At 40.5% G+C, this 26,613-nt stretch overlaps 1 protein-coding gene across 1 annotated transcript; it reads left to right on the top strand.

Moving 5' to 3' along the window:
- The first annotated feature begins 8,286 nt into the window (after positions 1-8,286).
- Positions 8,287-14,675, top strand: LOC116523561 (vomeronasal type-2 receptor 26-like). The gene is made up of 4 exons (XM_032238667.1): positions 8,287-8,724; positions 9,671-9,740; positions 12,322-12,459; positions 13,753-14,675. Exons 1-4 carry the CDS (start codon positions 8,287-8,289, stop codon positions 14,673-14,675), a joined length of 1,569 nt encoding a protein of 522 aa, XP_032094558.1.
- Positions 14,676-26,613: the final 11,938 nt, after the last annotated feature.

Here is a 26,613-nt window from a genome sequence, read left to right as displayed (position 1 = left end):
CCAGGAATCTAAACAGGCTCTAGCTGGGTTTGGGGCAACCTGAGAATTTTATGGCTATTGACTAGATTGCAAAATATAAATCAAAATTATAGAAGAAGACAAAGGTAAGTAATTCATGTAAGGTTTTGGGGAAAAAACCTGCATGAATGCAATCACAAAAACTTCAGCTGAATTTAAGATTCTGTACGATTCATTTGCATTACCTAATAATTTGGATTGACAGACCTATTTTTGTTTGCTGCTAACCGTATTCCATTTAAAAAAATTAAATCATTGTTGTGTATTATCCAGTCTTTGCTGAATGTGCATTTGTGTTCCTTTTCTACCACTTTCTTCAGAATAATTAATTAGACAGTAAATTTTAAACATCTATGGGTGGAGAACAAACATTTCATTTTCTTTTAAATTTTTTATTATGATAAAAGCTAACATTTCTTTAGAAAACAATACATCCATAGGAGAAGTGAGACAAGAGAGTGACACACTCTCTCAAGTGTGGAGTAATAAGATATGGTGAAAAGAGTAAGGTTCTACATTTAGGCAAGAAAACCAAAATGCACAGGTACAGTATAGGTGGTACCTTCCTCAACAGTAGTAACTGTGAAAGGGATCTTGGAGTCCTAGTGGACAACCATTTAAATAGGAGCCAGGCATGTGCAGCAGCTGCCAAAAAAGCCAACATAGTTCTAGGCTGCATAAACAGAGGGATAGAATCAAGATCACGTGAAGTATTAATACCTTATATATACATTATAAATACTTTATAATGCCTTGGTAAGGCCACAGTTGGAATACTGCATTCAGTTTTGATCATCACGATGTAAAAAAGATGTTGAGACTCTAGGAAGAGTGCAGAGAAGACCAACAAAGATGATTAGGGGACTGGAGGCTAAAACATATGAAGAACGGTTGCAGGAACTGGGTGTGTCTAGTTTAATAGAAAGAAGGACTAGGGGAGACATGATACCAGTGTTCCAATATCTCAGGGGTTGCCATAAAGAAGAGGGAGTCAAACTGTTTTCCAAGGCACCTGAGGCTAGAACAAGAAGCAATGGGTGGAAACTAATCAAGGAGAGAAGCAACTTAGAACTGAAGAGAAATTTCCTGACAGTTAGAACAATTCATCAGTGGAACAGCTTGCCTCCAGAAGTTGTGAATGCCCCAACACTGGAAGTCTTTAAGAAGATGTTGGATAGTCCTTTGTCTGAAATGGTACGGGGTTTCCTGCCTAGGCAGGGGGTTGGACTAGGAGACCTCCAAGGTCCCTTCCAACTCTGCTATTGTATTGTATTGTATTGATATTATGCTGAAATGTTTAAAACCTGGAACAGTGGTCAGTTGCTGCTGGTTCAGACTGGTTCGGGTGAACCAGTAGTTCCAACAATCAACTGGTCCTGCCCACCCTCTCCCCCCCTTTCCTGTCCTATATTTCCTTCATTCTGGCTCAGCTGATTGGCGTGACACAACTGATTTCCACACTTCCACTGTTCGACTTACTGGGTTTGTCTTAGAAGGTAAGTAGCTGAGCTTCAAATTGCTGTGTTTTGAATGCTGTGTGCAAGTATGTGAGGTGCGCACAAAGTGTGCGTGTGCACAAAGCGCGTGATCACTGAACCGGTTGTTAAACAAATTGCAGCACACCATTGAACTAGACTATAAAGGAATGCTAGAACTAGTAGTATTGTACATCACAAAACTCCATGTATCTGGTTGTGATATTGAGATAAGAAGAGAGCTAGGTTGAGTAAAATGGTCTTATTCAACCAAGTCTTCTGAAGAAGGTTTAGAACTTCTACTGATAAAAAGCAGTGATAAAAATCCTCCTCTTAATTCTCAATTTCTCATTTTATTCCCATAACAAGTTTTTTTCTCCTTGTAAGGCTCTTACCTGCAAAAAATAGGTCACATGTATAATGAAGAATCTATCAAGTCAAATCTTAAAGAGATGATACCACTAATAGAATAGAAATAAGACATTTACAACGTTATCTGAAATTGATTTCCATAATCAGAAGGGAATAGCTTTAAAGATAAACACTGATTTGTCTCTAGTGAGGGACATTTGCTACTAACTATTTACTACTAACTATTAGAAATACATGTTCAATTTGACACCTAATGAAACTTCCATGTTAATCCAATGGCTCTCCAGTATAGGTAGTGTCTCTGTATATGTTTCAAAAATTATAAATAGCTTTTAAATGAGAATCAGAATCCTATCTGCTTGCATTAATATGGATTTTTAAAAGAATAAAACAGTACAAGTAGATCATAGGATACAGCTAATCAAGGAGAGAAGCAACTTAGAACTGAGGAGAAATTTCCTGACAGTTAGACCAATCAATCAGTGGTACAGCTTGCCTCCAGAAGTTGTGAAAGCCCCAACACTGGAAGTCTTTAAGAAGATGTTGGATAGCCATCTGTATAGGGTTTCCTGCCTAGGCAAAGGGTTGGACTAGAAGGCCTCCAAGGTCCCTTCCAACTCTGATATTGTATTGTATAATCACTTGTTGAACAGGGTGATATTAATGCAGCTATCAAATTGTATATAATGTAAGTCAAAATTCAGTTAGCATGAGGCTATACTAGTATAGACATAGCTGCGGTTTTTGATGTCAGTTGTGTTTGCAAAATGGAAAAGAGGAAGTTTTATTTTGTGGAAAGCTAAAAAAAAAAAAGAATAGTTTATTTTCCTTCATCTTGCCCCTTGTTCACTTTATTTATTTTTAAATATTTATGAGTTCTATATATTGAGAAGGTAGATAGGAATAATGTTTTGTTTTGTTTCTATTTTGCTTTCTATAACTACTCTGTTAAAAATAAATTTAGGTTGTAAATGTCTTTTAATGTTTTACTGGAATAGTTTCAATTTCAGTAGAGGTATTTATTTTTCTATGACTGCAATAAATTTGAATTATTGTGATCGTTTATTAATGAAAGATAAAAATTCTGCTTAAAATTCTTCATTGCCAATTTCAATGAAACTGGAACGAATTACCCCATTTTCCATAGAAATATCACTTAAATAGTGCAAATGTAAATAAAGTGACCACAGACTTCAATGGATAGTTAGAACTGCAGGAAAAAAACAGTTGTTACCAGCCTGTCTTCCACTGAGGACCTGTATATTGCACGAGCCAGAAAGAGGGCTGTGAAAAATCTACAAACCCCTCACATTCTGGACATAAGCTGTTTTAACTTCTTCCTTCAAGATGACACTATAGGGCATTGCATGCCAAGCCAACTAGACACAAGAACAGTCCCCCCACCCAATGCTATCACACTGCTAAACAACTAATTCCTACAACAGTGTAAATCTACCTAGGAGGGCTGTATTATTATCCTTCTCATCTTTCCTGTTATCTATTTCCTTATCTTCTTATGACTATAAATTTGTTGCTTGTATCTTACGATTTATATTATTATTTTTTATTTTGTATCCTAGTATGATTTATGTTGTTTGCTTATTTAGTATCCTATGACTAAGTGTTGTATCTTAGGATTTATGATGAATGCATTTTATGATGATTGTGGTCATGGTTTATCACTTGCTGCTTCTATGTAAACTGAGAGCTTATGCATCAGAGGCAGATTCCTTGTGTGCCCAATCACACATGGCAAATAAAGAATTCTATTCTATCCCATTCATGGGATTTATTAATCTCACTAATTGAGATCAATATGCCAAGTATTTCATTTTAAACTGCAAATGCTGTAAAATCCTGCTCCGACCCTCTGGAACAAACTCCCCGTGGAGATTCGTACCCTCACCACCCTCCAGGCCTTCCGCATAGCCCTTAAAACCTGGCTGTTCCGACAGGCCTGGGGCTAAAGACTCGCTGCCCCACTTCGAATGGTATGACTGTTGTGCTTTTTTAATTATGCATGGTTTTTATGTTTTTTGTAACTTTGTTTGTTTTTCCCCTCCCTTTGAGTTGTGAGCCGCCCTGAGTCCCTTTCATGGAAAAGGGCGGCATACAAATAAATTAAAATGAAATGAAATGAAAAATGAAAATAATATGTACTACTCTTTTTAGAGTAATCACATCAATCTATCAGCAATTTCTGGCTTTACAATTTGCAGTCAAGGAAATCAATGAAAATCCTGAGATCTTACCTAACCATACCTTGGGCTTCCATATCTACAACGGCTATTTTAGTCCAAGTTGGACCTATCGTGCCTCATTGGAACTGTTCTCTACTCAGGACAGATTAATCCCTAACTACAGCTGTGACATGCAGAATAGGCCGATTGCCGTCATTGGAGGACCAACCTCTGCAGTTGGGGCTCATATGTCAACCATCCTATCCCTTTACAAGATGCCACAGGTATACTGCTTGCTTGGACCATTGGACTTTTAATTATTCATTTGGTATTTAAATGGATGTAGTTATTTTATGATGCAGGACCCAATCTGGGTCGGTCACTAGGACCAGAGATTTTGTCTTCTGAGCTTTTGGACACAGGACCCAATCTTCAAGGAATTTCTCTGGCTGCTTTGAGCTGTTCTGGGTGTGGTATTTATATGGTGGCTGTTGTGTGTAGCTTTTTAGATGTAGATCGTGTTGTTGCTGCCTATTAAGTCATTTACTGTTGTTTCCTTGTGCTGCAAAGCCCCCACCTCCTAAGTATTTGATAAGCTGCAGGTAAATCAGCACTCCTGTTGATTGACGAAGGGCCTGCTTCCCAGGCTTCAATCATTTCCCTGGCTGCTTTTGTGCCTGCTCTTCCAACAATCTTAGTAGCTGCAAAATTGAATGGATGCCCTTATTTATTGCAATGTGGGGTTTCCAATGAGTTTGGGTCTCCTTGTCTGACCACTCACTTGTGTTCCTGTAGTCTGGTTGTTAGCTTCCTCCCCGTCTCTCCTACATAGTCACAAGGGCAATCCACACATGGGATATGGTAGATTACATTGAAAATATCTCACACCTCCAGGCAATCTTTACAGTGCATAATTTGTCCTAGTATGGTAGCCTCTGGGTGGTGTGTGGTGCCCAGTTGCAGATATTGGAAGCTGTATTCTACTGCTTCCAAAATGTTTTTGATGTATGGGAGGATATGGCATAATGGAACACCATACAGCAGGGTGAGAACTCATTGTAGCACCCAACAAGCCAAACAGTTACAGAGCAGGTACCTACATGAACAATTAAGGCAGAATGGGCATCAACAATCATTTGTTACAAGATGTCTGTACAACACATTCGGGAGAGAAAGGAAGAAACAAAGCACAAAACCTGCTGCATAGTGTTCGGGTGCAACTCTTTTTGTGTGATGGTGGATGGTTGCTGTTGAAATTCAGAATGCATGGGGTGTTGGTGGCTTTGCGATAAACTGTGCTTTCTAGGCTTCCATCCTGCTGTTTGTTGACAAGCACATCTAAGAATGGCAATAGTTATTGTATACTGCTGTGAATGAACTAAAAGGATGACCTTCTTAAAAGTGATATCTCTTATGCACTGAAAAGAAACTTAAACAGAATAACAGAGTTGGAAGGGTGGTCTTCTAATCCAACCCCCTGTTCAAGCAGGAAACCCTATACCGTACCACAAAAGTGGCCATCCAGTATCTTCTTAAAAACCTTCAGTGATGGAGCACCCACAACTTCCGAAGGCAAGCTGTTCCACTGATTAATTGTTCTCACAAATTTCTAAGGAAAATTCTCCTTAGTTCCAGGTTGCTTCTCTCCTTGATTAGTTTCCACCCATTGTTTCTTGTCTTGTCTTCCGATGCTTTGGAAAATAGGTTGATCCCCTCTTCTTTGTGACTGCCCCTCAAATCTTGGAATGCTGCTATCGTGTTACTCCCAGTCCTACTTTTCACTAAAATAGACAAACTCAATTCCTGCAACTGTTCTTCCTATATTTTAGCTTCCAGACCCCTAATCACCTTTGTTGCATTTTTTGGCACTCTTTCCATATCCTCTACATCTTTTTTAAAAATATGGTAACCTGTTGTGACCCAGCAGGAGCCGTTGGAGCTGCCACCAGACTCCAACAGCGAGAGGCCCTATGAGTCAGCTTTGGAGGATCTGGAGGACCCTGGACAGGGTTCCGACTCTGAGCAGGGTGCAGAGAGACTGGTTGGCCACCAGGAAGCGCCTGAACCTTTGACCAGTGGGGAGGAGACAAGGGAGTGTGAGCCTGAGGTCAGCAGTGAGTTGTTACTGGATGCCCGGCACCGAAGAGCTAATAGGCGTCAGGAACAGTTGCGCAGTTACAGGAGGTAATTGCACTCAGCTGGTGGTCATTAGGCTCCTCTCCAGACTATAAAAGGACTACTTGTGCACACGCCCGTCTTGCAGAAGTCAACGCAGGAAAGAATGTTGGAGAACATTTTTGTGAGCTTGGCAGGCTGGATTGATGCCAGGGCTTATCTGTGCTGGATTGCTGGCAAGGACCTGTCTGTCTGTTAATAAATTGCGTAAAGTATCTTTGGCTCGGAGTGTGCTTTGGTGTGGAACGAAGGGGGTCAGAACAGTAACCAAAATTAGATATTCAGTATTCAGTAAGTGTGGTCTTACTGAAGCTTGATAAGGTGGTACTAATACTTCATATGATCTTGATTCTATCCCTCTGTTAATGCAACCCAGGATTGCATTTTTTTTTATGCCGCCACACACACTACTCTCATATTTTTATTGTTCTGGTTATGCCATTAGGTCTAAAATAATTTTGGGGAGCAGTTCAGTACTAACTTCAGATGCCAAAGAGGACTATGGGTACATCCATATCTGTTAATAACTAAATAATCTATTAATTATGATTGATTATTTACCATGAATTTAGTGTTGATTCTTAGTAACTACATAGATAGATGTTGTTCATGGCAATGTTTCCCTAACCTAGTGCTTCAAATCATCCAGGGGTGTACTCATTGCTACTGCGACAGAGTCAACTCCACTTGCTGCTGATTCCTTTTTTTCTCTTGCCTTCCACGTGATTCAGTATTAGAGTCTTCTGCAGAAAGCTAGGTCTTTATATAATGTGTCCAAAATAGGATATTTGAATCTGATCATTTGTACCCAATTTCTTTTGATGATCCATTTGTTTGTTTTCTTGACTTTCCACATTGTTCACAATATATGTTCTGCCTTATTCATATGATGCAAAAAATAAAATCACTTCCATTAATTGCATATTGGACAATTTAATAGTTTGTCTGGGGCAAACTATCTAGGAGATTAGTTTTATTGATTCAGTTTTGCCTAAGGAGCAATGCACTACTGTACAGTAGATTCCTCAATGAAAAAAAAACAACCCTAGAGGTCTAGTAAAACATTTTTTCCCCAGGTGAATTCCAAATCATCAAAGCTTAGAAAGAATTTGGGAACATTCTGGTCCATTAACATGCCCTAACTTCCTGCATAAAGTATGGCTGGATTCAAACTTTGAAATTGGAATTTGAGTTTAATTTATATTCTTGTCATTGTTAGTTGAGAAGTTGTGTCTGATCCATCACAACGCCATGGACAATGTTCCTTCAGTCCTTCCCATTCTCTACCATCCTCTGGAGTCCATTCAAGCTCACACCTATTGCTTCGGTGACTCCATCCAGCCACCTCATCCTCTGTCATCCCCTTCTTGTTTTGCCCTCAATCTTTCCCAGCATTAGTCTTTTCTCCAGGGAGTCCTTCATTCTCATCAGGTGGCCAAAGTATTTGAGTTTCATTTTCAGGATCTGGCCTTCTAAAGAGCAATCAGGGTTGATCTCCTCTAGGTTTGGTCAGTTTGATCGCCTTGCTATCCAAGGGACTCGCAGGAGTCTACTCCATCATCTATATTCTTAGGGGACTTCAAAAATATATGAAACTGAGTATGCATCCTCCCAACCCATTATTTCTATGTGCTTAGATCATATATAGCTATACTCCAGAGAGAAGAGAGGGAAAGGAAGCTGCTTTATACCAACAGATGTTCCCAAATATCAACTATCAGTACAAAGGAATTCTCCAATTGCTACTGCACTTTAAATGGACATGGATTGGTATAATTTCTCCAAAGAATGAGAATAGTGAGAGTTTTGTACATGATGTAGTTGCCATGTTTACCCAAAGAGGTATTTGCTTTGATTTCATTGAAGGAATTCCAACAACAACATATTCAAATAGCATTTTTGACTTTATGGAAGATGGAATTAAAACCTACAGGGTGATTATGAGAAGCACCACTAATGTAGTAATAATCCACGGGGAAATTGATGACATGATTCTTTTCAGAACATTCCCCATTATTTCCAGATTGCAGGGAACAGAGCTATGGACAAAAGTTAAAGTCTGGGTTATGACAGCACAAATAGATTTCATTTCACTTCCCTTCATAAGAAATGAGGAGATAGACTTCATCCATGGTGCCCTCTCTTTTGCAATTCATTCAAACAAAGTGTTCGGATTCCGGGAATTTGTTCAGATGAGAAACCCTGACTTTGACAAAGAGGATAGCTTTGTCAAGCTTTTCTGGAAAAATGCATTTGAATGTTCATTTTCCAACTCCAGGATAAGTGACGTTGATGAAGAAGAAGTCATGTGCACTGGAAAGGAGAAACTGGAGACTCTTCCGACATCTGTGTTTGAAATGGACATGACTGGCCACAGCTACAGCATCTACAATGCCATCCATGTGGTGGCACATGCTTTGCATGCCATGTTGTCATCAGCAGTCACATTCAGAACAGAAAACCACAAAGCCAAACTCTCCTTTATGAAAGAACAATTCTGGAAGGTAATGTCCTAAACCAGGGGTGTCAACCTCAACTTCATTGAGGGCTGCATCAGGGTTATGTTTGATCTTGGGGGGGGGAAGGGATGGGATGGGCATGGCCAGGGTGGGTGTGGCCTGTTTGACGTCACTCATGTCGGAACACATGTGGTGACCCAGGTGCTCAGCCAGAGAAAATGGGCTCCCGACCTCTGTTTTCGGCTCTGATGGCCTCTTGCAACCCACTGCCAGTGAAAATGGAGCTCACAAAGACCACTTGCAGCCCTCCTGAGCTCCACTTTCACTGGCATAGGGAACGGTCCAGATCTAAGTGTGAGCCGGATCTGGTCCCCGAAACTTGAGTTTGATACCACTGTCCCTAACCAACAAAATTCAAGAGTTTTGTCAGATTTACACACACACACAAACACAAACACAAAAACACACACACACACACAAACACAAACACATTTCCCTTTACATTTTTTTCTTTTCATGATTACAGTGGTGAGGCTCTGCCTCCCCTCCCTCCCCTGATTGCACGTCCCTGGTGTGTATGTATGTATATATAGTCCATATATATGTCCTGGTCTATAAAATTGATATATTCTAATTTTTTACAGTTTAGTTCATGCATAATTTTATTTTAAAAAATTCCCCATCCTCACCCCAAATATTAGCCAATATCAATACTTCCTCAAACACAATTCAAATCATGGATGTTTTAAAGTCTTAATTTAAATCTGTTTTTAGGTAGTCTCAGGTTTTTTTATTACTTTGCAACTGTACGTCTTACTGTATTTAAAAAATAATAACTCAATTAACATGAATTAATTTATAATATGCTTCATCAACTAGTGTTACACTGATATCCTCCTATCTGTCTTCCTCAAAAGAAAAATTACATTATTTTTTGTACTTCTTGGTATATTTATCTGGTTTTTCTTTAAAAAAATGTTTTTCAATTTAGCTCAACCACTTTGTGAGAAGGATCTCGTTTAACAATGATGCAGGAGATATGATTTCCTTCAATCAGAATGGTGAGTTAGAGGTTGGATTTGACATTGTAAATTGGATTACTTTCCCAAACCGGTCTTTCCTGCGAGTCAGAGTTGGCGGGATAAATCCCATGATATCCAAAAGAGAAATATTCTCTTCTTCTGAGAAATCGATTGTGTGGCCAAGGAGGTTTAACCAGCTATGCCACCGAAGTTAAATTCAACTATATATGATAATTATTCCACTAATAAAACCACACAGGAATTACTGATTTTACTAATATTTACATTCAGAAACAACATGGTTTCTGATTCTCTCTCTAGGCCATATGGTTAGCTTTAGAAAATCTTCCCAACTATCTATTGATTATCAGCTAGTGTGATATTGTGTTAATGACAGATTGAGGTGTAGAAAACTTCGATGTATGATCGGGGTGGGATCCTACTGGTTTAACAACCAGTTTGCTGAGTGCGCATTTTGTGCACACAGCACAAGCGTGTGCAACATATGCATGCACAGTTTACCGAAAACTCACCTTCACTATTACTGCTGGTGAGGAAAACAGCTGAGGTGCAGCAATCCACTCTGCTGCGCCAATCAGCTGGATTTCAGGAAAGGAAATATAGGTGAGTATAGTGCAGGGGAGGCAGCAGGGCCGACTTCAAAGTCAGAGAGAATCGGTTCGCCCCCAGCTGATAGCTGGAACTACAGGTTTGCCTGAAACAATCCAAACCAACAGAATCGCATGCCTGTGTATGATTTTCTTACCTGGATTTGCAATACAATATCTCATTCTGATCAACTAAGAATACGAGTTTAGGATGTGAGTAGAAATAGTTAATGCAACATCCTTAATTACTTTTTTTATTCCCTATTTGGATAACCCTACACAATCTGTCATTTAGTTGTAATGACTAGATATGTTTCCTTATAGCGTAGACAGATGTCAAATGGGAACAAGGGTTTAAGGAATATGTGGAAGAATGCAGTCTAATGTTAAATGATTTTTTCATAAGTTGCTCAGTGAGAAATTCTAGTGCATTCTTTGAATCAAAAAACCTTCTATAGACTGCTTGTCAACATTGTTTTGTGTCTTTCCCCCCCTTATCTTATGGTACATGTATTCACCTTTCCCTTTTAAGAGTAAAAAAACTAAAAGTATGGAAAAAGTAGAAATGAATGAATGAATGAATGAATGAATGAATGAATGAATGAATGAATTTATCAGCACAAATACAACACAAATGCAACAAAGGCAACAGTAAAAAATATTGGGTTTCTGTCTGGATGGTCTCTTATGACGAGCCGATGGACAGAATGGAAGCAGTGAACCTCCTCCCATATTTGGGCATACCAGGGGTTGTGACTTTAAATATATACCTTTCTCCCTGGGTCAGCTGATAAGGAGAGGAACTCTGTGGCTTAATGGTTAACACATCTGCCTAAGATGCAATACAGCACAGGTTCCAATCCCAGTAAGGGTATGGCTAGCTGATGAGAGCTAAATAGCTTGAAATAGATCTATACTACTCTCCCTTTATTTATTTATCAGCACAAATACAACATATATGTGTGTGTGTGTGTGTGTGTGTGTGTGTGTGTGTGTGTCTGTGTGTCTGTGTGTCTGTGTCTGTGTCTGTGTCTGTGTGTACTGTATATATGTGTGTGTCTCTCTGTGTGTATGTATGTATGTATGTATGTATGTATGTATTGTGTCACAACCCATGGTATACCCAAATATGGGAGGGAGCATACTGCTTCCCTTTTCTGTCTATCGGATCACTCTGGGAGCCATCCAGGCAGAAAGCCATTTTTTTTATGTTGCCTTGTTATCAGCACAATTCTGATTTATACATACATATATACATACATACATACATATTGATGAGATTTTATAGATTTACTATAGTAAACAGTATATATGAAAAAATGAGAAGCATGTAAAGAATAGACTTTCTTCACAACAACTATAGTAAATCTATAAAATCTCATCATTTCACTCCTTTAAAAAAAACTTAAAGAAGATAAAATACAAGAACATGGGGGAAAGTATTCAAGTCTGATGAGCACATGTGGGTGATCTCAAATCCTCTCCTTGTCCAGAGAGGAATTATCAAAGATCCTGTCTACTTTCTTCCATAAGTTATAGGCCACATTAATTAATTAATGTTCTTGTTAGATCTTATATTTGAGGCTGATTTTGTGTTATTGTAATGTAGGTACTGATGAGTCCATACAAAATGTTTGCATCTACCTCTGTTCATCCTTTGAATGTATTGTTTAAAAACAGAGTAGTTCATAGCCATTGTCTAACTATGCAAACTACTAAATCACTGCATTCTTTCTTAGTTTTCAGTAAGTTTTCATTCCTTAAGTTTTCATTAACATCCTACCACCATGCTTCCTCTGCACTCTCTCTCTCTCATTTTCTTTCTCTTTGTATCTGTCTCAATACCCCCTATTCTGTTTCTCTAATTAACACAAAATATTCTCTAATTAACACTAAATATTAAACCATACAATGACCAATAGGAAGTAATAGGAGGTAAGTTTATAAATATTAGTCTATCTAGTCTGGTTCATTCAGAAGCATTTTCTGACAATCACATTCATTCTCTTCTCTTTATGGACAGTCCCAGCCACTTTCTCTCTGTAATAGCAAATGTCATTCAGGATATAGTAAGAACAAATTAGAAGGGAAGCCATTTTGCTGCTATGATTGCCTTAAGTGTCCAGAAGGGAAGATTGCCAACCAGGAAGGTAAGAGTTGTCATATACTGTAGAATGCTAATATATTACTTGAAGTTTGGGGATCATCCCTCACTTAGAAAACAAATTATTGTTTTTGCTTATGAACTGTATAGCATGTAGCACTACTGTTAATAATTACTTTTCCAGACGAACTTTGATTTCACCTCTCTGCCAGTTTAACAACCAGTTCAGTGATAATGTGCTTCACGCATGTCCACTCTACACATGCATGTATCTGATGCACGCTCCCCACGGGTGCATAGTTTTAACAAAACGTACCTTCCATGCTACTTCTGGGGAGTAACACAGCTAAGGCATGGCAATCCGCTGTGCTGTGCAAATCAGCTGAGAGGATATAGGTAAGTAAAGGGCAGGGATGGGTGGGTGAGCCCACCTGATCATTGGAACGAACTGGTTTCCTCCCCAGCTGATTGTCGGAGCTATCAGTTCGCCCGACCTGGTCCAACTCAGCTGAATCTCACCCCTGACTCTGCAGTTTCTTGAACTACATCTATTAGCATCATGAGCAAGGGTTTGCATGCATGTCCTCTCATCTGTTTTAAAGAAATAAATAAATACAAAATTATTTCAACTAAATTGGTACATAGATGACTTATTCTCTGGAAACAAATACTGTGGGGGTAAGACACCGCTAACACCTCTCGGTGTGTGTGTGTGTCTGTGTGTGTTTCAACATAACTCTAGAACGTCAGGGCTGCTGAAATGAAAACGACTGAATTATATCTATAGTTGCAAGTCACAGTACTTTTGACAGTGATAATGTGCATTTTGGATTCAAGTTCTGTTAAGATAAGCCTGTTGTACCTTAAAATGTCTTGTCCTGTACAGCACAGTGGAGTTGCCATAGTAATGGCTTCACAGTACTTCACAAGGGGGCTCCCTCTAATATATGATTGGGATAAATACATATCTAGGCTTCACCAGGTTATCAGTTAGTGACTAATAAAGCACAAATTCATAAATATAATACACCTATGTCCATGTCAACCAGAATTATTAAAATCAATGTTTATCTACAATCATGTGTTAAACAACAAGTTATTCTTTTTCTTTTTGTTTTCAGAAATGAACTTAACCTGCTCCCATTTGACCTCCCAAAATTCTTGAATGGCAAATCTTCTCTTAGTCCTTTCTGACTGCAGAAACTACAGAATAGTTTAGGAAAATTACAAAACTTCATCTTTTAGATATTAAGCTAGCTGCCCTAATCACAGGCCTTTCATTTGCTCCTTTTAATGCATCTCCAAGACCATCATATTTCTAATCTGATTTTCTTTGCAGACATGAATGATTGTTTGAAATGTCAACAAGATCAGTATCCAAATCAGAATCAGGACTTATGTCTCTTCAAAGCTGTAACATTCTTGACGTATGAAGAAACTTTGGGAATAGTTTTGACCAGTTTTGTTCTCTTCTTTTCTTCAATCACTGCTGTAGTTCTTTGGATATTTGTTAAGTATCAAGATACTCCCATAGTCAAAGCCAACAACCTAACTCTCACCTATATCCTCCTTGTTGCTCTCATGTTGTCTTTCCTTTGTTCTTTATTATTCATTGGCCAACCTTCCAAAGTGATGTGCATCCTTCGTCAAACTGCTTTTGCCATTATATTCTCAGTGGCCATTTCTTGTGTTTTGGCCAAAACCATCATTGTGGTTATAGCTTTCATATCCACCCAGCCAGGTTCCAAGATGAGCAAATGGGTGGGGAAAAGACTAGGCTTCTTCATAGTATCTTGCTGCTCCTTTATTGAGGGTATTATATGTGCTACATGGCTTTCCACCTCTCCCCCATTCCCAGATGTTGACATGAGATCCATGGCAGAAGAAATAGTTCTGGAATGTAACGAAGGATCCGCCTACATGTTCTACTGTGTCTTGGGATATATGGGCTTCCTTGCCTTTGTTAGCCTTACAGTGGCTTTCCTGGCAAGGAAATTGCCTGATGCTTTCAATGAAGCTAAGTTTATCACCCTCAGTATGTTGGCCTTCTGTAGTGTCTGGTTGTCCTTTATTCCAACATACTTGAGCACCAAGGGAAAATATATGGTTGCTGTGGAGATCTTCTCAATTATAACTTCCAGTGCTGGTTTATTGATTTGTATCTTTTCCCCTAAATGCTACATTCTTATGTTGAGGCCTGATCACAACAAGAAAGAACAGCTAAGAGTAAAAAATATAAGGCAAGAATATAATACTGGATAGCCTTTCCTTTTTAAAAAAAAGAATCACCAATCCTATACTCATGTATTGTTGTAAGCATTGTTGAACTTTTTGGAGTATATTCCTCAGTATATGTGAATACGAATGTTGGAATTATTTATTGCCTAGCTTGTAAACAAAATGTCAAAAAATGGAATTAAATAGAATGCCTTGAAGATTTGAACAGGGTACATTTTCAAACATTCCTTGGAACTTGCAATTCTGTAAAAGAACCTGCTGGAGTGTGGAATTCCATGTTTTTCATACAAGCTTCCAGGTTTTGTAGAAATTATTTTTCATTTCCATACCTGCTTTAAGAACCCCAGAAAATCAGAATCTAGGACACATACTTCTATCCACAAAATGACTCTACAGGGCACTGCACACGAGAACAACTAGACACAAGGACAGTTTTTTTCCCGAATGCTATCACTCTGCTAAACAACTAATCCCCACAAAGATGTCAAATTATCTACTGGCTGTATTACCATTATTCTTATCTTCCTTCCTAGTATCTATCTTTTTTCACTTATGACTATAACCATGTTGCTTGTATCCTTAAAATTTACATTATTTTATTTGTTTCTTAGTATAAGTCGACTGCTTATTAGTAACCTATGACTATCACTAAGTGTTATATCTTATGATTCTTGATGAATGCATTCTATTTTATTTTCCTTATGTATACTGAGAGCATATGCACCAAAGAAGGAAAATAAAATTCCTTGTATGTCCAATCACATTTGGCCAATAAAGAATTCTATTCTATTCTATATTGAGTATAGCTGGTTGGTAATACTTTATCTCAATTTGAAATAACAAACATTAAACTTTGACTACTGAATAATACAGCTCTGCCTTTCTGTTACTTCATGAGCAACCAATTCATAAATGGAAACCAAGTACATATTGTCAAAGATTATAAGTTTGAGGTTTAGGTCATTTTAGCATCTGTTAATCTGTCTGTATCCACCATTCTCAGTAAATTTAATTTTTGATATAACAGTTAGTTATACACTTTTGCCATATAAGCTGTTATCTTCAGGTCATTGAAAATACTGACAAGATGATTGATATTAAGTCAAGTGAGTTGACAAAAGGACAAACCCACATCATATGAGTAGAAGTTGTTCTTCCAACCTAGTGCAGTTTCGAGCTAACCCTTTAAAATATTGCTTACATTATCTAAGAAATATAAAATAAACACTTGGATTGAATTAATGCTAAGAAAAGAGGAAGAAGCTGGAAATGGAAGAAAGCAAATAGAATGAAGAGCAGGGAGGTGAGTGTCATGCCTGGAATCTTTTGCATTGGGCCTTCAGGCTGGCCACATTTAATGTTGTGAGAAAATGGGAGGGGGGATTATATGGAGTATGGCAGATATACAGTCATAATAACATTCCTTTCTCAGAGAGTCAAGGACACCATGCCCTGCACCTGGAAGGATATGACTGGGAGGCATCTCCAGTTGGGAAGGTGCCTGATTGGGCCATGTGATGTACATGTGGGTGCTGGGCAGGGATTTGGACTTTCATTTGGGTGGAGAAAACCTGGAAACTTTCAGATTCGGGTTTTCCCAGATGTCCCAATATGACCTCTCTAATAAAATGGAACTTTGAGGAACTTCAAGCCTCAGACTCTTCTTTTGTTGGGGGTGTTACTTGACAGTAACCCTGACAGTGAGAATAACAGAATAACAGAGAGTTGGAAGAGGCCTTGAATATCTTCTAGTCCAATTCCCTTGCTCAAGAAGGAGACCCAATACCATTCAGTCAAATGGTTGTCCAATCTGTGTTACCATTAGAAGACATGAGAGACCAGATTTGAGGCAGATCATCATTGGGAGAATATATCTATGCATTTACTAAGAATTGACAATTACTTGGTAGCACAAAATAAATCAAATTAGAAACACACTGATTATTATTTAAAATATTTAATATAAATATTAAAATTGTAATATTAAAAGATGTCCAGATTTGTCTGATATGTTAAAATATGCATGCCAACATATCCAGTGCATTCTTATTCTTTCCATATTAATCAATCAATCAATTAGAATAGAGCTGGAAGGGACCTTGGAGGTCTTCTAGTCCAACTCCCTGCTCAAGCAGGAAACCCTAAACAATTTCAGAAAAGTGGCTGTACAGTCTCGTCTTAAAAATCCCGTGTTGAAGCACATGCAACTTCTGAAGGCAAGCTGTTCAACTAGTTAATTGTTCTCACTGTTAGGAAGTTTCTCCTTAATTCCAGAAGCATGAAGACACATTACACAGAGAAGTCTCCTTGGTAACTTAGATAAACTGATACTAAATAAATGTCAGTGTTTTATATTTCTTTCAGTTCTGTTTTCTTTCTTATTTTGTAGAACTTTTGATTACATATTGATAATATCCTCAATGTAATTACTAATTTAAAAGGGACACACTGGCTCGGTGGCTAAGATACTGAACTTTTCGATCAGCAATGTTATAGCCTCGTAAGTCCGAGGACTTACGAATGACAGCTCGGCAGCAGCCAGGCGCGTCTTAGCCAATCAGGCGCGCCTGCGAGTTTCCGGGCTGTCATACGCGAGGCTATTGGCTCATCCATCTGACAGCTCCATATAAAAAGCTGTCAGACGGAGGAGAGGTGCCGGTCTACCATCTGTATTCGTTCTTGCCTGTAATAAAGAGTTGGTTAAGGTTACCTCAGACGCCTCTGCTTTTTCCTTCCGCCGATCTAACACTGGCGACGAGCGGTGGGATCACGGGCTCTGAGCACGACCTAGAGGGCAAGCAACGATCGTGTTTAGGCGCTTAGACCGGACAAAAAAAAAAGTCGCGCCTCAAATCGCCTCAGCCGCCGCGCCACCTCAGCCGCGAACTGCTATGGCCGGCATGCCAGCCTTCGCTCTGTTTGGAGCCTCCGGGGAGTCCTGGGCCACCTTTTTAGAGCGGTTTGAGTGCTTCCTAATCGCCAACAACCGGCAAGGCTACGCTCAAGCCAGGAAGTGCGGGTTCTTTTTAACCGCCTGCGGACCCGAGATGTTCGCGAGGGCCCGCTCATTCGCAGCCCCGCAGGTTGTATACGATCTGTCCTGGGAGGAACTAACTGAGGGACTCCAAGCATACTATGCCCCGACCCCGTCTCAGATCGCCCGCCGCTTCACCTACCGCCGGCGAGTGCAGAAGCCATCCGAATCCGTGAACCAATTCTTACAGGCTCTGCGAGTCGCCGTGGCCCAATGTGACTTTCCTGACTTAGAGGACAATCTAGTGGAGCAATTTGTTTGTGGCCTCAAGGATATATTCCTTAGGCAGCGGCTCCTTGGTAAGCCTAAAGTCACCCTAGTCTATGCCATCGACAAAGCCAGACACTTTCCTCCGCCGAGAGGAACTACAGCCAGATTGACAAGGAGGCTCTGGCTGCGGTGTCTGGGGTTAAAAAGTTCCACGACTATCTCTATGGTCGGCACTTTACACTCTACACTGACCACAAGCCTCTCCTTGGGCTTCTGGCTGGTGATAGGCCAACCCCTCCCATCCTATCCCCTAGGATGACCCGCTGGACGGAGTTCCTAGCCGCGTACTCCTACGCGCTATGCTACCGTCCGGGCAAGCATCTAGGGCACGCCAATGCCCTTAGCCGCTGCCCCCTTCCCTGCGAGGACCCCCAGCCGGTTCCCTGCCTGTCGGTCCTCTCCATCGCTGAGCTGGACCTTCCCCTGACCTCAACTGACGTGGCCTCCCACTCTCAAGCTGACCCTGTCCTTTCTCAAGTCATGGCATGGGTCCTGAGGGGTTGGCCTACAGAGGCTGTCCTCCCAGACTGCCGGGCCTTCAAATCCCATCAGTTGGAACTTTCTCTCCACTCAGGCTGCCTTCTCTGGGGCGACCGTGTGGTCATCCCATCGGTCCTCCGCACCCAAGTCCTACAGCGGCTCCATGCTGATCACCCCAGGGTCACGCGCATGAAGGCGCTGGCCCGGAGCTATGTGTGGTGGCCCGGCCTGGACACCGAGATAGAGGCCTGGGTCGCCCGCTGCGTTCCCTGCCAGGAATCCTGCCCATCTCCCCCCTCCTCCCCCTCCCAGGAGTGGGAGATGCCCCGCGGGCCCTGGTCCCGCATTCACCTGGACTTTATGGGCCCCTTCCACGGCCAGGTATTCTTGGTGGCTGTGGATGCCTACTCCCGCTGGGTGGAGCTGGTCTTAATGCACTCCACCACAGCTGAGAGCACGGTGCAGGCCCTGCGACGGTTGTTCGCTACCCATGGGTTGCCGGACACAGTGGTGTCCAACAACGGCCCGCAATTTGCATCCGCCGCCTTCCAATCATTCCTGGCCGCCCAAGGAATCCACCATGCACCAGTTGCCCCTTACCATCCGGCCAGCAATGGCCGGGCGGAAAGGGCGGTCCGATCGCCCAAGGAGGCTTTGGGCCACATGAACCGAGGCGACTGGCAGGCAAGGGTGGACGCTTACCTAATGGCACAGCACTCCACACCTTGCCCCCTAACACGGCAAAGCCCCGCGGAGCTGCTGATGGGTCGTCGTCTGCGGACCACCCTGGATAGACTACACCCCCTCTATTCAGGAATTCAGCCTGGCAACCTGGGGTCTCCCTCCCGTTCCTTCCTTCCCGGGGACACAGTATGGGCTCGCAACTACTCTGGGGACCCTCGGTGGGTGCCAGCCACCATCACCGAAGTAACAAGACCTGTCTCCTACAGGGCCCAACTATCCAATGGCACCGAGTGGCGGCGACACCTGGATCAATTAAGACACCGCCACAACCCAGATGATCCAGCTCAACTCGACACGCAGAGACCGGCCACCGATGCCTCGCAACCAGCCCCAGTTCCGCAACAGTTGCCGCAATCCGACCATCCGATGGCCTTCGCACATTCAGGCCAGCCTACCAGGGCCTCCGGGTCAATTCCGCCCTTTATCAGCCCTTCCTCCACCTCTCCAACCAAGCCCGCAATGCCCGTTCCCAACCAGTTAGGCCTTCTTCGGCCCGGCCTTCCCCAGCCCCAGGCCACCTACCGGCCTGTTCCAAATTCGCCGCCATCCGCGGCCGTGCCCCTTCACCCGGCCTACCTCGTCCTTGGGTTCCGCCTTCCCAGTTAGGCCGCTCCAGTGACGTCACCTGGAGCTCCACTCCCCGCAGGGAGGAGCTCTTACAGGGACATCCTCACCAGTCGACGCCTGCAGACCAACTGAGGCGTTCAGGGCGTGTCCGCCGTCCCCCCACCTACTTATGCGACTACGCCTGCACCATCTCTGACGCATGCGCATCACTGGGGGGGAAGGAGTGTTATAGCCTCGTAAGTCCGAGGACTTACGAATGACAGCTCGGCAGCAGCCAGGCGCGCCTTAGCCAATCAGGCGCGCCTGCGAGTTGCCGGGCTGTCATACACGAGGCTATTGGCTCATCCGTCTGACAGCTCCATATAAAAAGCTGTCAGACGGAGGAGAGGTGCCAGTCTACCATCTGCATTCGTTCTTGCCTGTAATAAAGAGTTGGTTAAGGTTACCTCAGACGCCTCTGCTTTTTCCTTCCGCCGATCTAACAAGCAAGGTCGGCAGTTCCGTGGTTCGAATCCCTAGCACCGCATAATGGAGTGAACCCCCGTTGCTTGTCCCAGCTTCTGCTAACCTAGCAGTTTGAAAGCCCATAAAAATGTAAGTAGAAAACTTTGGTGGGAAGGTAACAGTGCTCCGTGAACCTTCGGCATTTAGTCATGCTAGCCACATGACCACTGGGACGTCTTCGGACAGCGCTGGTTCTTCGGCTTTGAAACGGAGATGAGCACTGCTCCCTAGAGTTGGGAACGTCTATCACATATGTGCAAGGGAAACCTTTAAATTTATCTTTAATTACTAGTTTAATTATACTTCAATGTCCACTTTCAATTCCAGGAATATGATTGAACCACTTCAAAAAGGGTTATCACCTAATTCCCTGGAAAACAAAAACAAAGATTTTTGATGGGAAATATCCAATGAGCTTTCCTATTTATGATGTATTTATAATGTTCAGTTGGTAATTCTTTCTCTATAATTATCCATTTAACCATAATAACTTCTGAGTGCCTCATGGCCCTCAAGCAGGTTGAACAGAAATGAAATACAACAAAATAAAAAGGTAATGAGAAAATGCAACACAATATTCCAAACTGGATTCTGAACTCAATATTCCAAACTGGATTCTGAACTCTGATCATTGTGACTTATGCTGGGACTTGGCCCATCTGAATTAATGAAAGACAGATCTGGGAGACATGAATTGGCTTAAAGAAAAGCTGCTTCATTCAGCATGGTGGTATTTGAAGCATTAATTATAGTGCTTTTACCCTGAGTGGTGTGCATGATTTCCAATGCTAAATGAAGCATAAGTGAACCTCTCCCTTTTCTTCACCAGCAATATGAGCCTGGGGACTTCGTTGTCATAGGCATTTTGTCTAAAATCTACATATTCTATACAGAGATGGACTTCAGTGAAACACCTTCTAGTAATCTCTTTGATGAAATCCTGTAATTTTATTTGAAACACAGATACACATATTCATATGGAATCTTGTCTGAGATGGTTTCCTCATAGGCAGTGAATAACATTTTAACTAATGAGAAAAAATTATATATGCAAATTTATATTTGTTGAGCTGTGACTTCCCATCACCCTAACATTTTGTGGGTCCAACAGATATTTTCAAAGAAGGGAACACATCTGTGTCCCTTTCATAAATCTAGATAATGAATTATATTTTATTCAATACATACTAATGTTTAGAATTTTTTACTGTAATGATGATCAGGATAAAATTGAAAACTAAACAGATAAAAATAAAGAATCTGGCTAAATTGTGATTTCATGTTAATATGCAAAAAAAAATGAACAAAGTATTTTAAGAAACCACTGTGCTGGTATGTGCTTCAACACCATGTATTTCAAATATCACGTGCTCCAAAGTTATTTCCCAGTTGAAAATAGCATTACAAAAGAATTTATGCAAGGGGGGGGGCAGAAATCATTAGTTTAACCATTAGATATCAAATGTTTACAGTGCTGAGCTTGTAAAAATTGGTGAGAAACATCCAGCTGAAAGTGACAATATTTCCCCACATTCACAGACATGAATAACAATTCTTTAAAAATCTGTTACAATTGAACTCTGCTAATTGTCATTTCTTGAACTATGTGTATGATTTTCCTTTCAGAGTGATGACACCAATGTATCAGCAATTCTTAGCTTTGCAATTTGCAGTCAAGGAGATCAATGAAAACTCTCACATTTTACCCAATCACACCCTGGGCTTCCATATCTATAACAGCTATTTTAATCCCACGTGGACCTATCGTGCCTTGTTAGAACTGTTCTCCAGCCAGGAGAGATTCATCCCAAACTACAGGTGTGACATGCAGAAAAGACCAATAGCTGTCATTGGAGGACCAACATCTGCAGTTGGAGACCACCTGGACACCATCCTATCCCTCTACAAGATGCCACAGGTACAATACCAGCAGAGAAAAAATGAAGTTTTTGAAGTCATTCATTTTTTCCTTCCTGTAATGTTCGTTTGTCATGGGGTGAGAGAGTCAGGGAATAAATGAGTCCATTGTATCTTGCAAAGGCTTAAACTATTTAGTTTGCTTGATTTAATTAGTTATATATTATTAATAGGCTTACTTAGGCCCAGTTTATTCTTTTTATTGTAAATTGTTTACCTGTTTGATATCATTCTTTTTGGGTTAGAGATGCTTAGACTTCTCATAGACTATCTTACTTGATATTCCTTGTTTTATATCTCCACTTATTTCAAGGGTTATTATATAAACAAACTGTGAAATAGAATAACAGAGTTGGAAGGGACCTTGGAGGTCTTCTAGGCCAACTCCCTGCCTGGGCAGGAAACCCTACACCAGTGTTGGGGCATTCACAACTTCTGGAAGCAAGTTGTTCCACTGATTGATTGTTCTAACTGTCAGGAAATTTCTCCTCAGTTCTAAGTTGCTTCTCTCCTTGATTAGTTTCCACCCATTGCTTCTTGTTCTACCCTCAGGTGCTTTGGATAATAGTTTGACTCCCTCTTCTTTGTGGCAGCCCCAGAGATATTGGAACACTGCTATCATGTTTCCCCTAGTCCTTCTTTTCATTAAACTAGACATACCCAGTTCCTCCAACCGTTCTTCATATGTTTTAGTCTCCAGATCCCCAATCACCTTTGTTGCTCTTCTCTGCTCTCTTTCTAGAGTCTCCACATATTTTTTTTACATTGTTGCGATCAAAACTGAATGCAGTATTCCAAGTATGGCCTTATCAGGGCATTATAAAGTGGTATTAACACTTCACGTGATCTTGACTCTTTTCCTCTGTTTATGCAGCCTAGAACTGTGTTGGCTTTTTTGGCAGCTGCCAAAAATCATAGCATCAACATTATTGTTATCTTAAATTTTAAAGTAATCCTTTCTCTTACATGCTCTTTATAAAAAGAAAGAAATGAAATAAAAATGTGAAATAAAAGGAGAAGAAAAATGCAGTTTGTAAATTGAATTGTGGAGAAAGAAACCAGTTAAAATTCATAGGGTATAAAAATAAATATACTAGACCCAAACAATCTGCAAACTAATAGACCACTGAACCTGTTGCGTGCACTTTATTATCTCTGAAAGTAATTGTTTTCAACATGTATCATATTCAAAACTAGAGGTTGCAAACTAAGTTCTGCTTTATTAATAAGATGCAGATATACTTGTTCCATGAAATGCAGTATGATCTGATGGAAACATTACCACTGAATCAATTTCATTAGAGCAGACTTTCTTAGGCAGGGACTGACAAAACGTCACAATATGTAATTAAATTCTACATATCTTCTGCTCATGTATTTCCATGGAAAACTAGACATTTCATAATTTCTCAGTTACTTCCCTTAACACTTTCATTGTCACATGCAAAGTATGGCTACAATGGAAGCTTGAAATCACCATTTTAATTTCTAATCCTTGGCTTTTGTTTTGCCTAACCTTGAAGATGATTTTCCCTCTATCTTGCTTTTCCATCTCTTTCTTCAGTTCATCTATGGCTCAACTCCGGAGATAAATGAAAAGGTGCAGGTTGTTTTACATCAACATATTTGTTTAACCCCAAACTTGGTCAACATTTTGTGACCTCTGCTACGGAAAAGAAAAATGGTATAGTTGTATACTTAAGAAAAGACATTAAGGCTGAACTAATTGAAGCAGATCCCTTTGGAAGATATATCGCGCTAGACTTAATCTTAGAAGGGAAAAAGAATTACTTTTGGGAATTTATGCTCCTAATCAACAGCAAGACGGATTCTATAGAAATCTTCATGCTAAATTAGTACAGTGGGACTTTAAGTCTTGTATACTATTGGGTGACTGGAACGGCGTGATTGACACTAAAAGAGATAAGAAGACCTCTCGCCTAAATACTAAAATCCGAGCTAAGTTACCCAAGATATGATTATTTTGAGGATAATCCCCACCATATCCCAAGTGGAAGATGTACCATTATTGGAAAAAGTTAAAGTGTGGGTGCTGACAGCTCAGATGCATTTCACATCACTTCCCTTCCAAAGGAATGACGACATAGACTTCCTCCACGGTGCTCTCTCCTTTGCAATTCACTCAGGGGAGGTTTTGGGATTCCAGGAATTTCTTCAGATGAGAAAGCCTAACATGAAAAAGGAAGATGCCATTATCAAGCTCTTCTGGGAAAATGCATTTGAATGTTCCTTCTCCAATTCCATGAATGGGGAGGAAGATTCAGGCATCTGCACTGGTGAAGAAAAACTGGGAAATCTTCCTTCAACTGTATTTGAGATGGGCATGACTAGCCACAGCTACAGTGTCTACAATGCAGTCTTTGCAGTGACACATGCTCTGCATGATATCCAAACATCCATATTCAGATACCGAGCAGGAGATCATGAAGCCAAACTAAACCTTCTGAAACAACATCTATGGAAGGTAAAGCATTACTTCTAAGTAATTCTAAGTCACTTCTAAGCAAGGATACTGTAAATTGCAGAGCACTGATCATATCGAAGAGCCGAGGTGGCGCAGTGGTTAGAGTGCAGTACTGCAGCCACTTCAGCTGACTGTTAGCTGCAGTTCAGCGGTTCAAATCTCACCGGCTCAAGGTTGACTCAGCCTTCCATCCTTCTGAGGTGGGTAAAATGAGGACCCAGACTGTGGGGGCAATATGCTGACTCTGTAAACCTCTTAGAGAGGGCTGAAAGCCCTATGAAGCGGTATATAAGTCTAACTGCTATTGCTATTGCTATTGCTATTTGCAGGTAATCTACTAGATCCTAGATTGCGGAGAATGCTATTCTTCAAGACTTTTTACAGCCTAAATTTCTCTAGACATCCTTTTATTTTTTATGGTCATTTTATTTATTTTGTCAAACATGAATTAGATAACAGATATAAGTATAGACATGATTATGAATTCATGAAATGAATACAAATATTAGGACAGGGACGGTAGGCATTCTGGTGCGCTTATACACACCCCTTAAAGACCGCTTAGGAATGGGGTGAGTGGACAATCTAAGGTTAAATTTGTTGGGGTTTGGGGAAGAAACCATACAATCAGGTAGTGCATTCCAGGCATTGACCACTCTATTACTGAAGTTGTATTTTGTGCAGTCACGTTTGGAGCGGTTTACCATACGTTTGTGTCTATTGTGAGCTCATGTGTCGTTGTGGTTCAAACTGAAGTATTCATTGACAGGTGGACATTGTAGCAGCTTTTAGGTACTATACCTAGTTCGGATTGAAGATGGTGACATTCTAAATTGTCTAAGCCCAAAACTCTCTACTTATATCTCTAAAATTATGTTTTTAGTGTGAGTGAGCTATGTGATATGTTTCTGATTATTTATTTCATTCCACTTTATATTGCAAGCACGCTGCAGTTTTGCAAAATGTATCCTAGTTCCAATTGTTAAAATATTACAGTTCCAAGCACTTACCCAATTCATTTTTTAAAGGAAATCAGTTTAAAGAAAAGAAAAAAGATGAATACTACTAACTGCTAGAATAAAATTGAAATTTGTTTTTAGCTTATCTCAAATAGTTAAGCAAGATTTTATTTATAGTTTTATAGTTTATTGGATAAATTGGAAAAACAAGTATTATATATTTGTTGCAAAATTCAAAAACAACTTTATTGATGAATTTGATTGATTATGTGCTATCAAGTAATTGTCAATGTTTACCCACAATGTAGACAGGTTTTGTCCAGGATGAATTATCCTGAATCTTACCTTTCAGGTCTTTTATTAGTGCACCCATTGCAACTATAACTGAGTGCAACTACCTTTCTACTGGTTTTCATATTCTTTTGTTTATTTTCACCTTTCCCAGTATTCACATCTTCTTTAGGAAGTGAGATCTTTACATAATATATAATAATTTCTACGTTACAAATATTCTCCTTACTCAAATGTGCTTGAAACAATTATACATCAATCATTTAAACCTAGTGCCTGACCACTTAAATATGAGCCAGTATTATGTGGCTGTCAAAGTTCCGACCTCCTAATTAAATCAAGAGTCTCAAGCCAAGCTTCAAAAGAAATGTAGTTATTTATTAGGAGCTTCATGTTGGCACGATCCAAGTGAAGTCAACTATGACCTCACTTAATTCATGCTTTGGCTCTGACCCTGTTTTCCCCTCCCTCCAAGATGTGTCATCAGTCACATTCCCCAATGAAGCAATTTTGCGGATTATAGAAGTCACTCCCTCCGGTCACTGTGGATCCCCTTGAAGATGACCTTGATGTTGCCACTGGAATGTGCTTTATTTTGACTGAAATGGAAGTTCCTCGATGCAGCTGTGAAGCTCAGTTTTCCCATCCTGCTGCCTATGGCAACTTGAGAGCAGGTCAGGAATGCTTCACGAGTTGACAGTGGCAGCACCA

This window comes from Thamnophis elegans, unplaced genomic scaffold, assembly GCF_009769535.1.
Source record: "Thamnophis elegans isolate rThaEle1 unplaced genomic scaffold, rThaEle1.pri scaffold_46_arrow_ctg1, whole genome shotgun sequence".
In the NCBI taxonomy this organism is placed as follows: Eukaryota; Metazoa; Chordata; class Lepidosauria; order Squamata; family Colubridae; genus Thamnophis; species Thamnophis elegans.
The sequence above is the reverse complement of the archived record's forward strand: the minus strand, read 5'-3'. Positions and strand labels throughout refer to the sequence as shown.

Excerpts from the sequence above, each read along its gene's own strand:
- LOC116523561 (XM_032238667.1), top strand. The coding sequence starts at position 8,287 with ATGACAGCACAAATAGATTTCATTTCACTTCCCTTCATAAGAAATGAG. Across the intron at positions 8,725-9,670 it reads TGAAAGAACAATTCTGGAAG|CTCAACCACTTTGTGAGAAG; the intron begins GTAATGTCCTAA and ends TTTTCAATTTAG. Across the intron at positions 12,460-13,752 it reads GAAGATTGCCAACCAGGAAG|ACATGAATGATTGTTTGAAA; the intron begins GTAAGAGTTGTC and ends TTTTCTTTGCAG.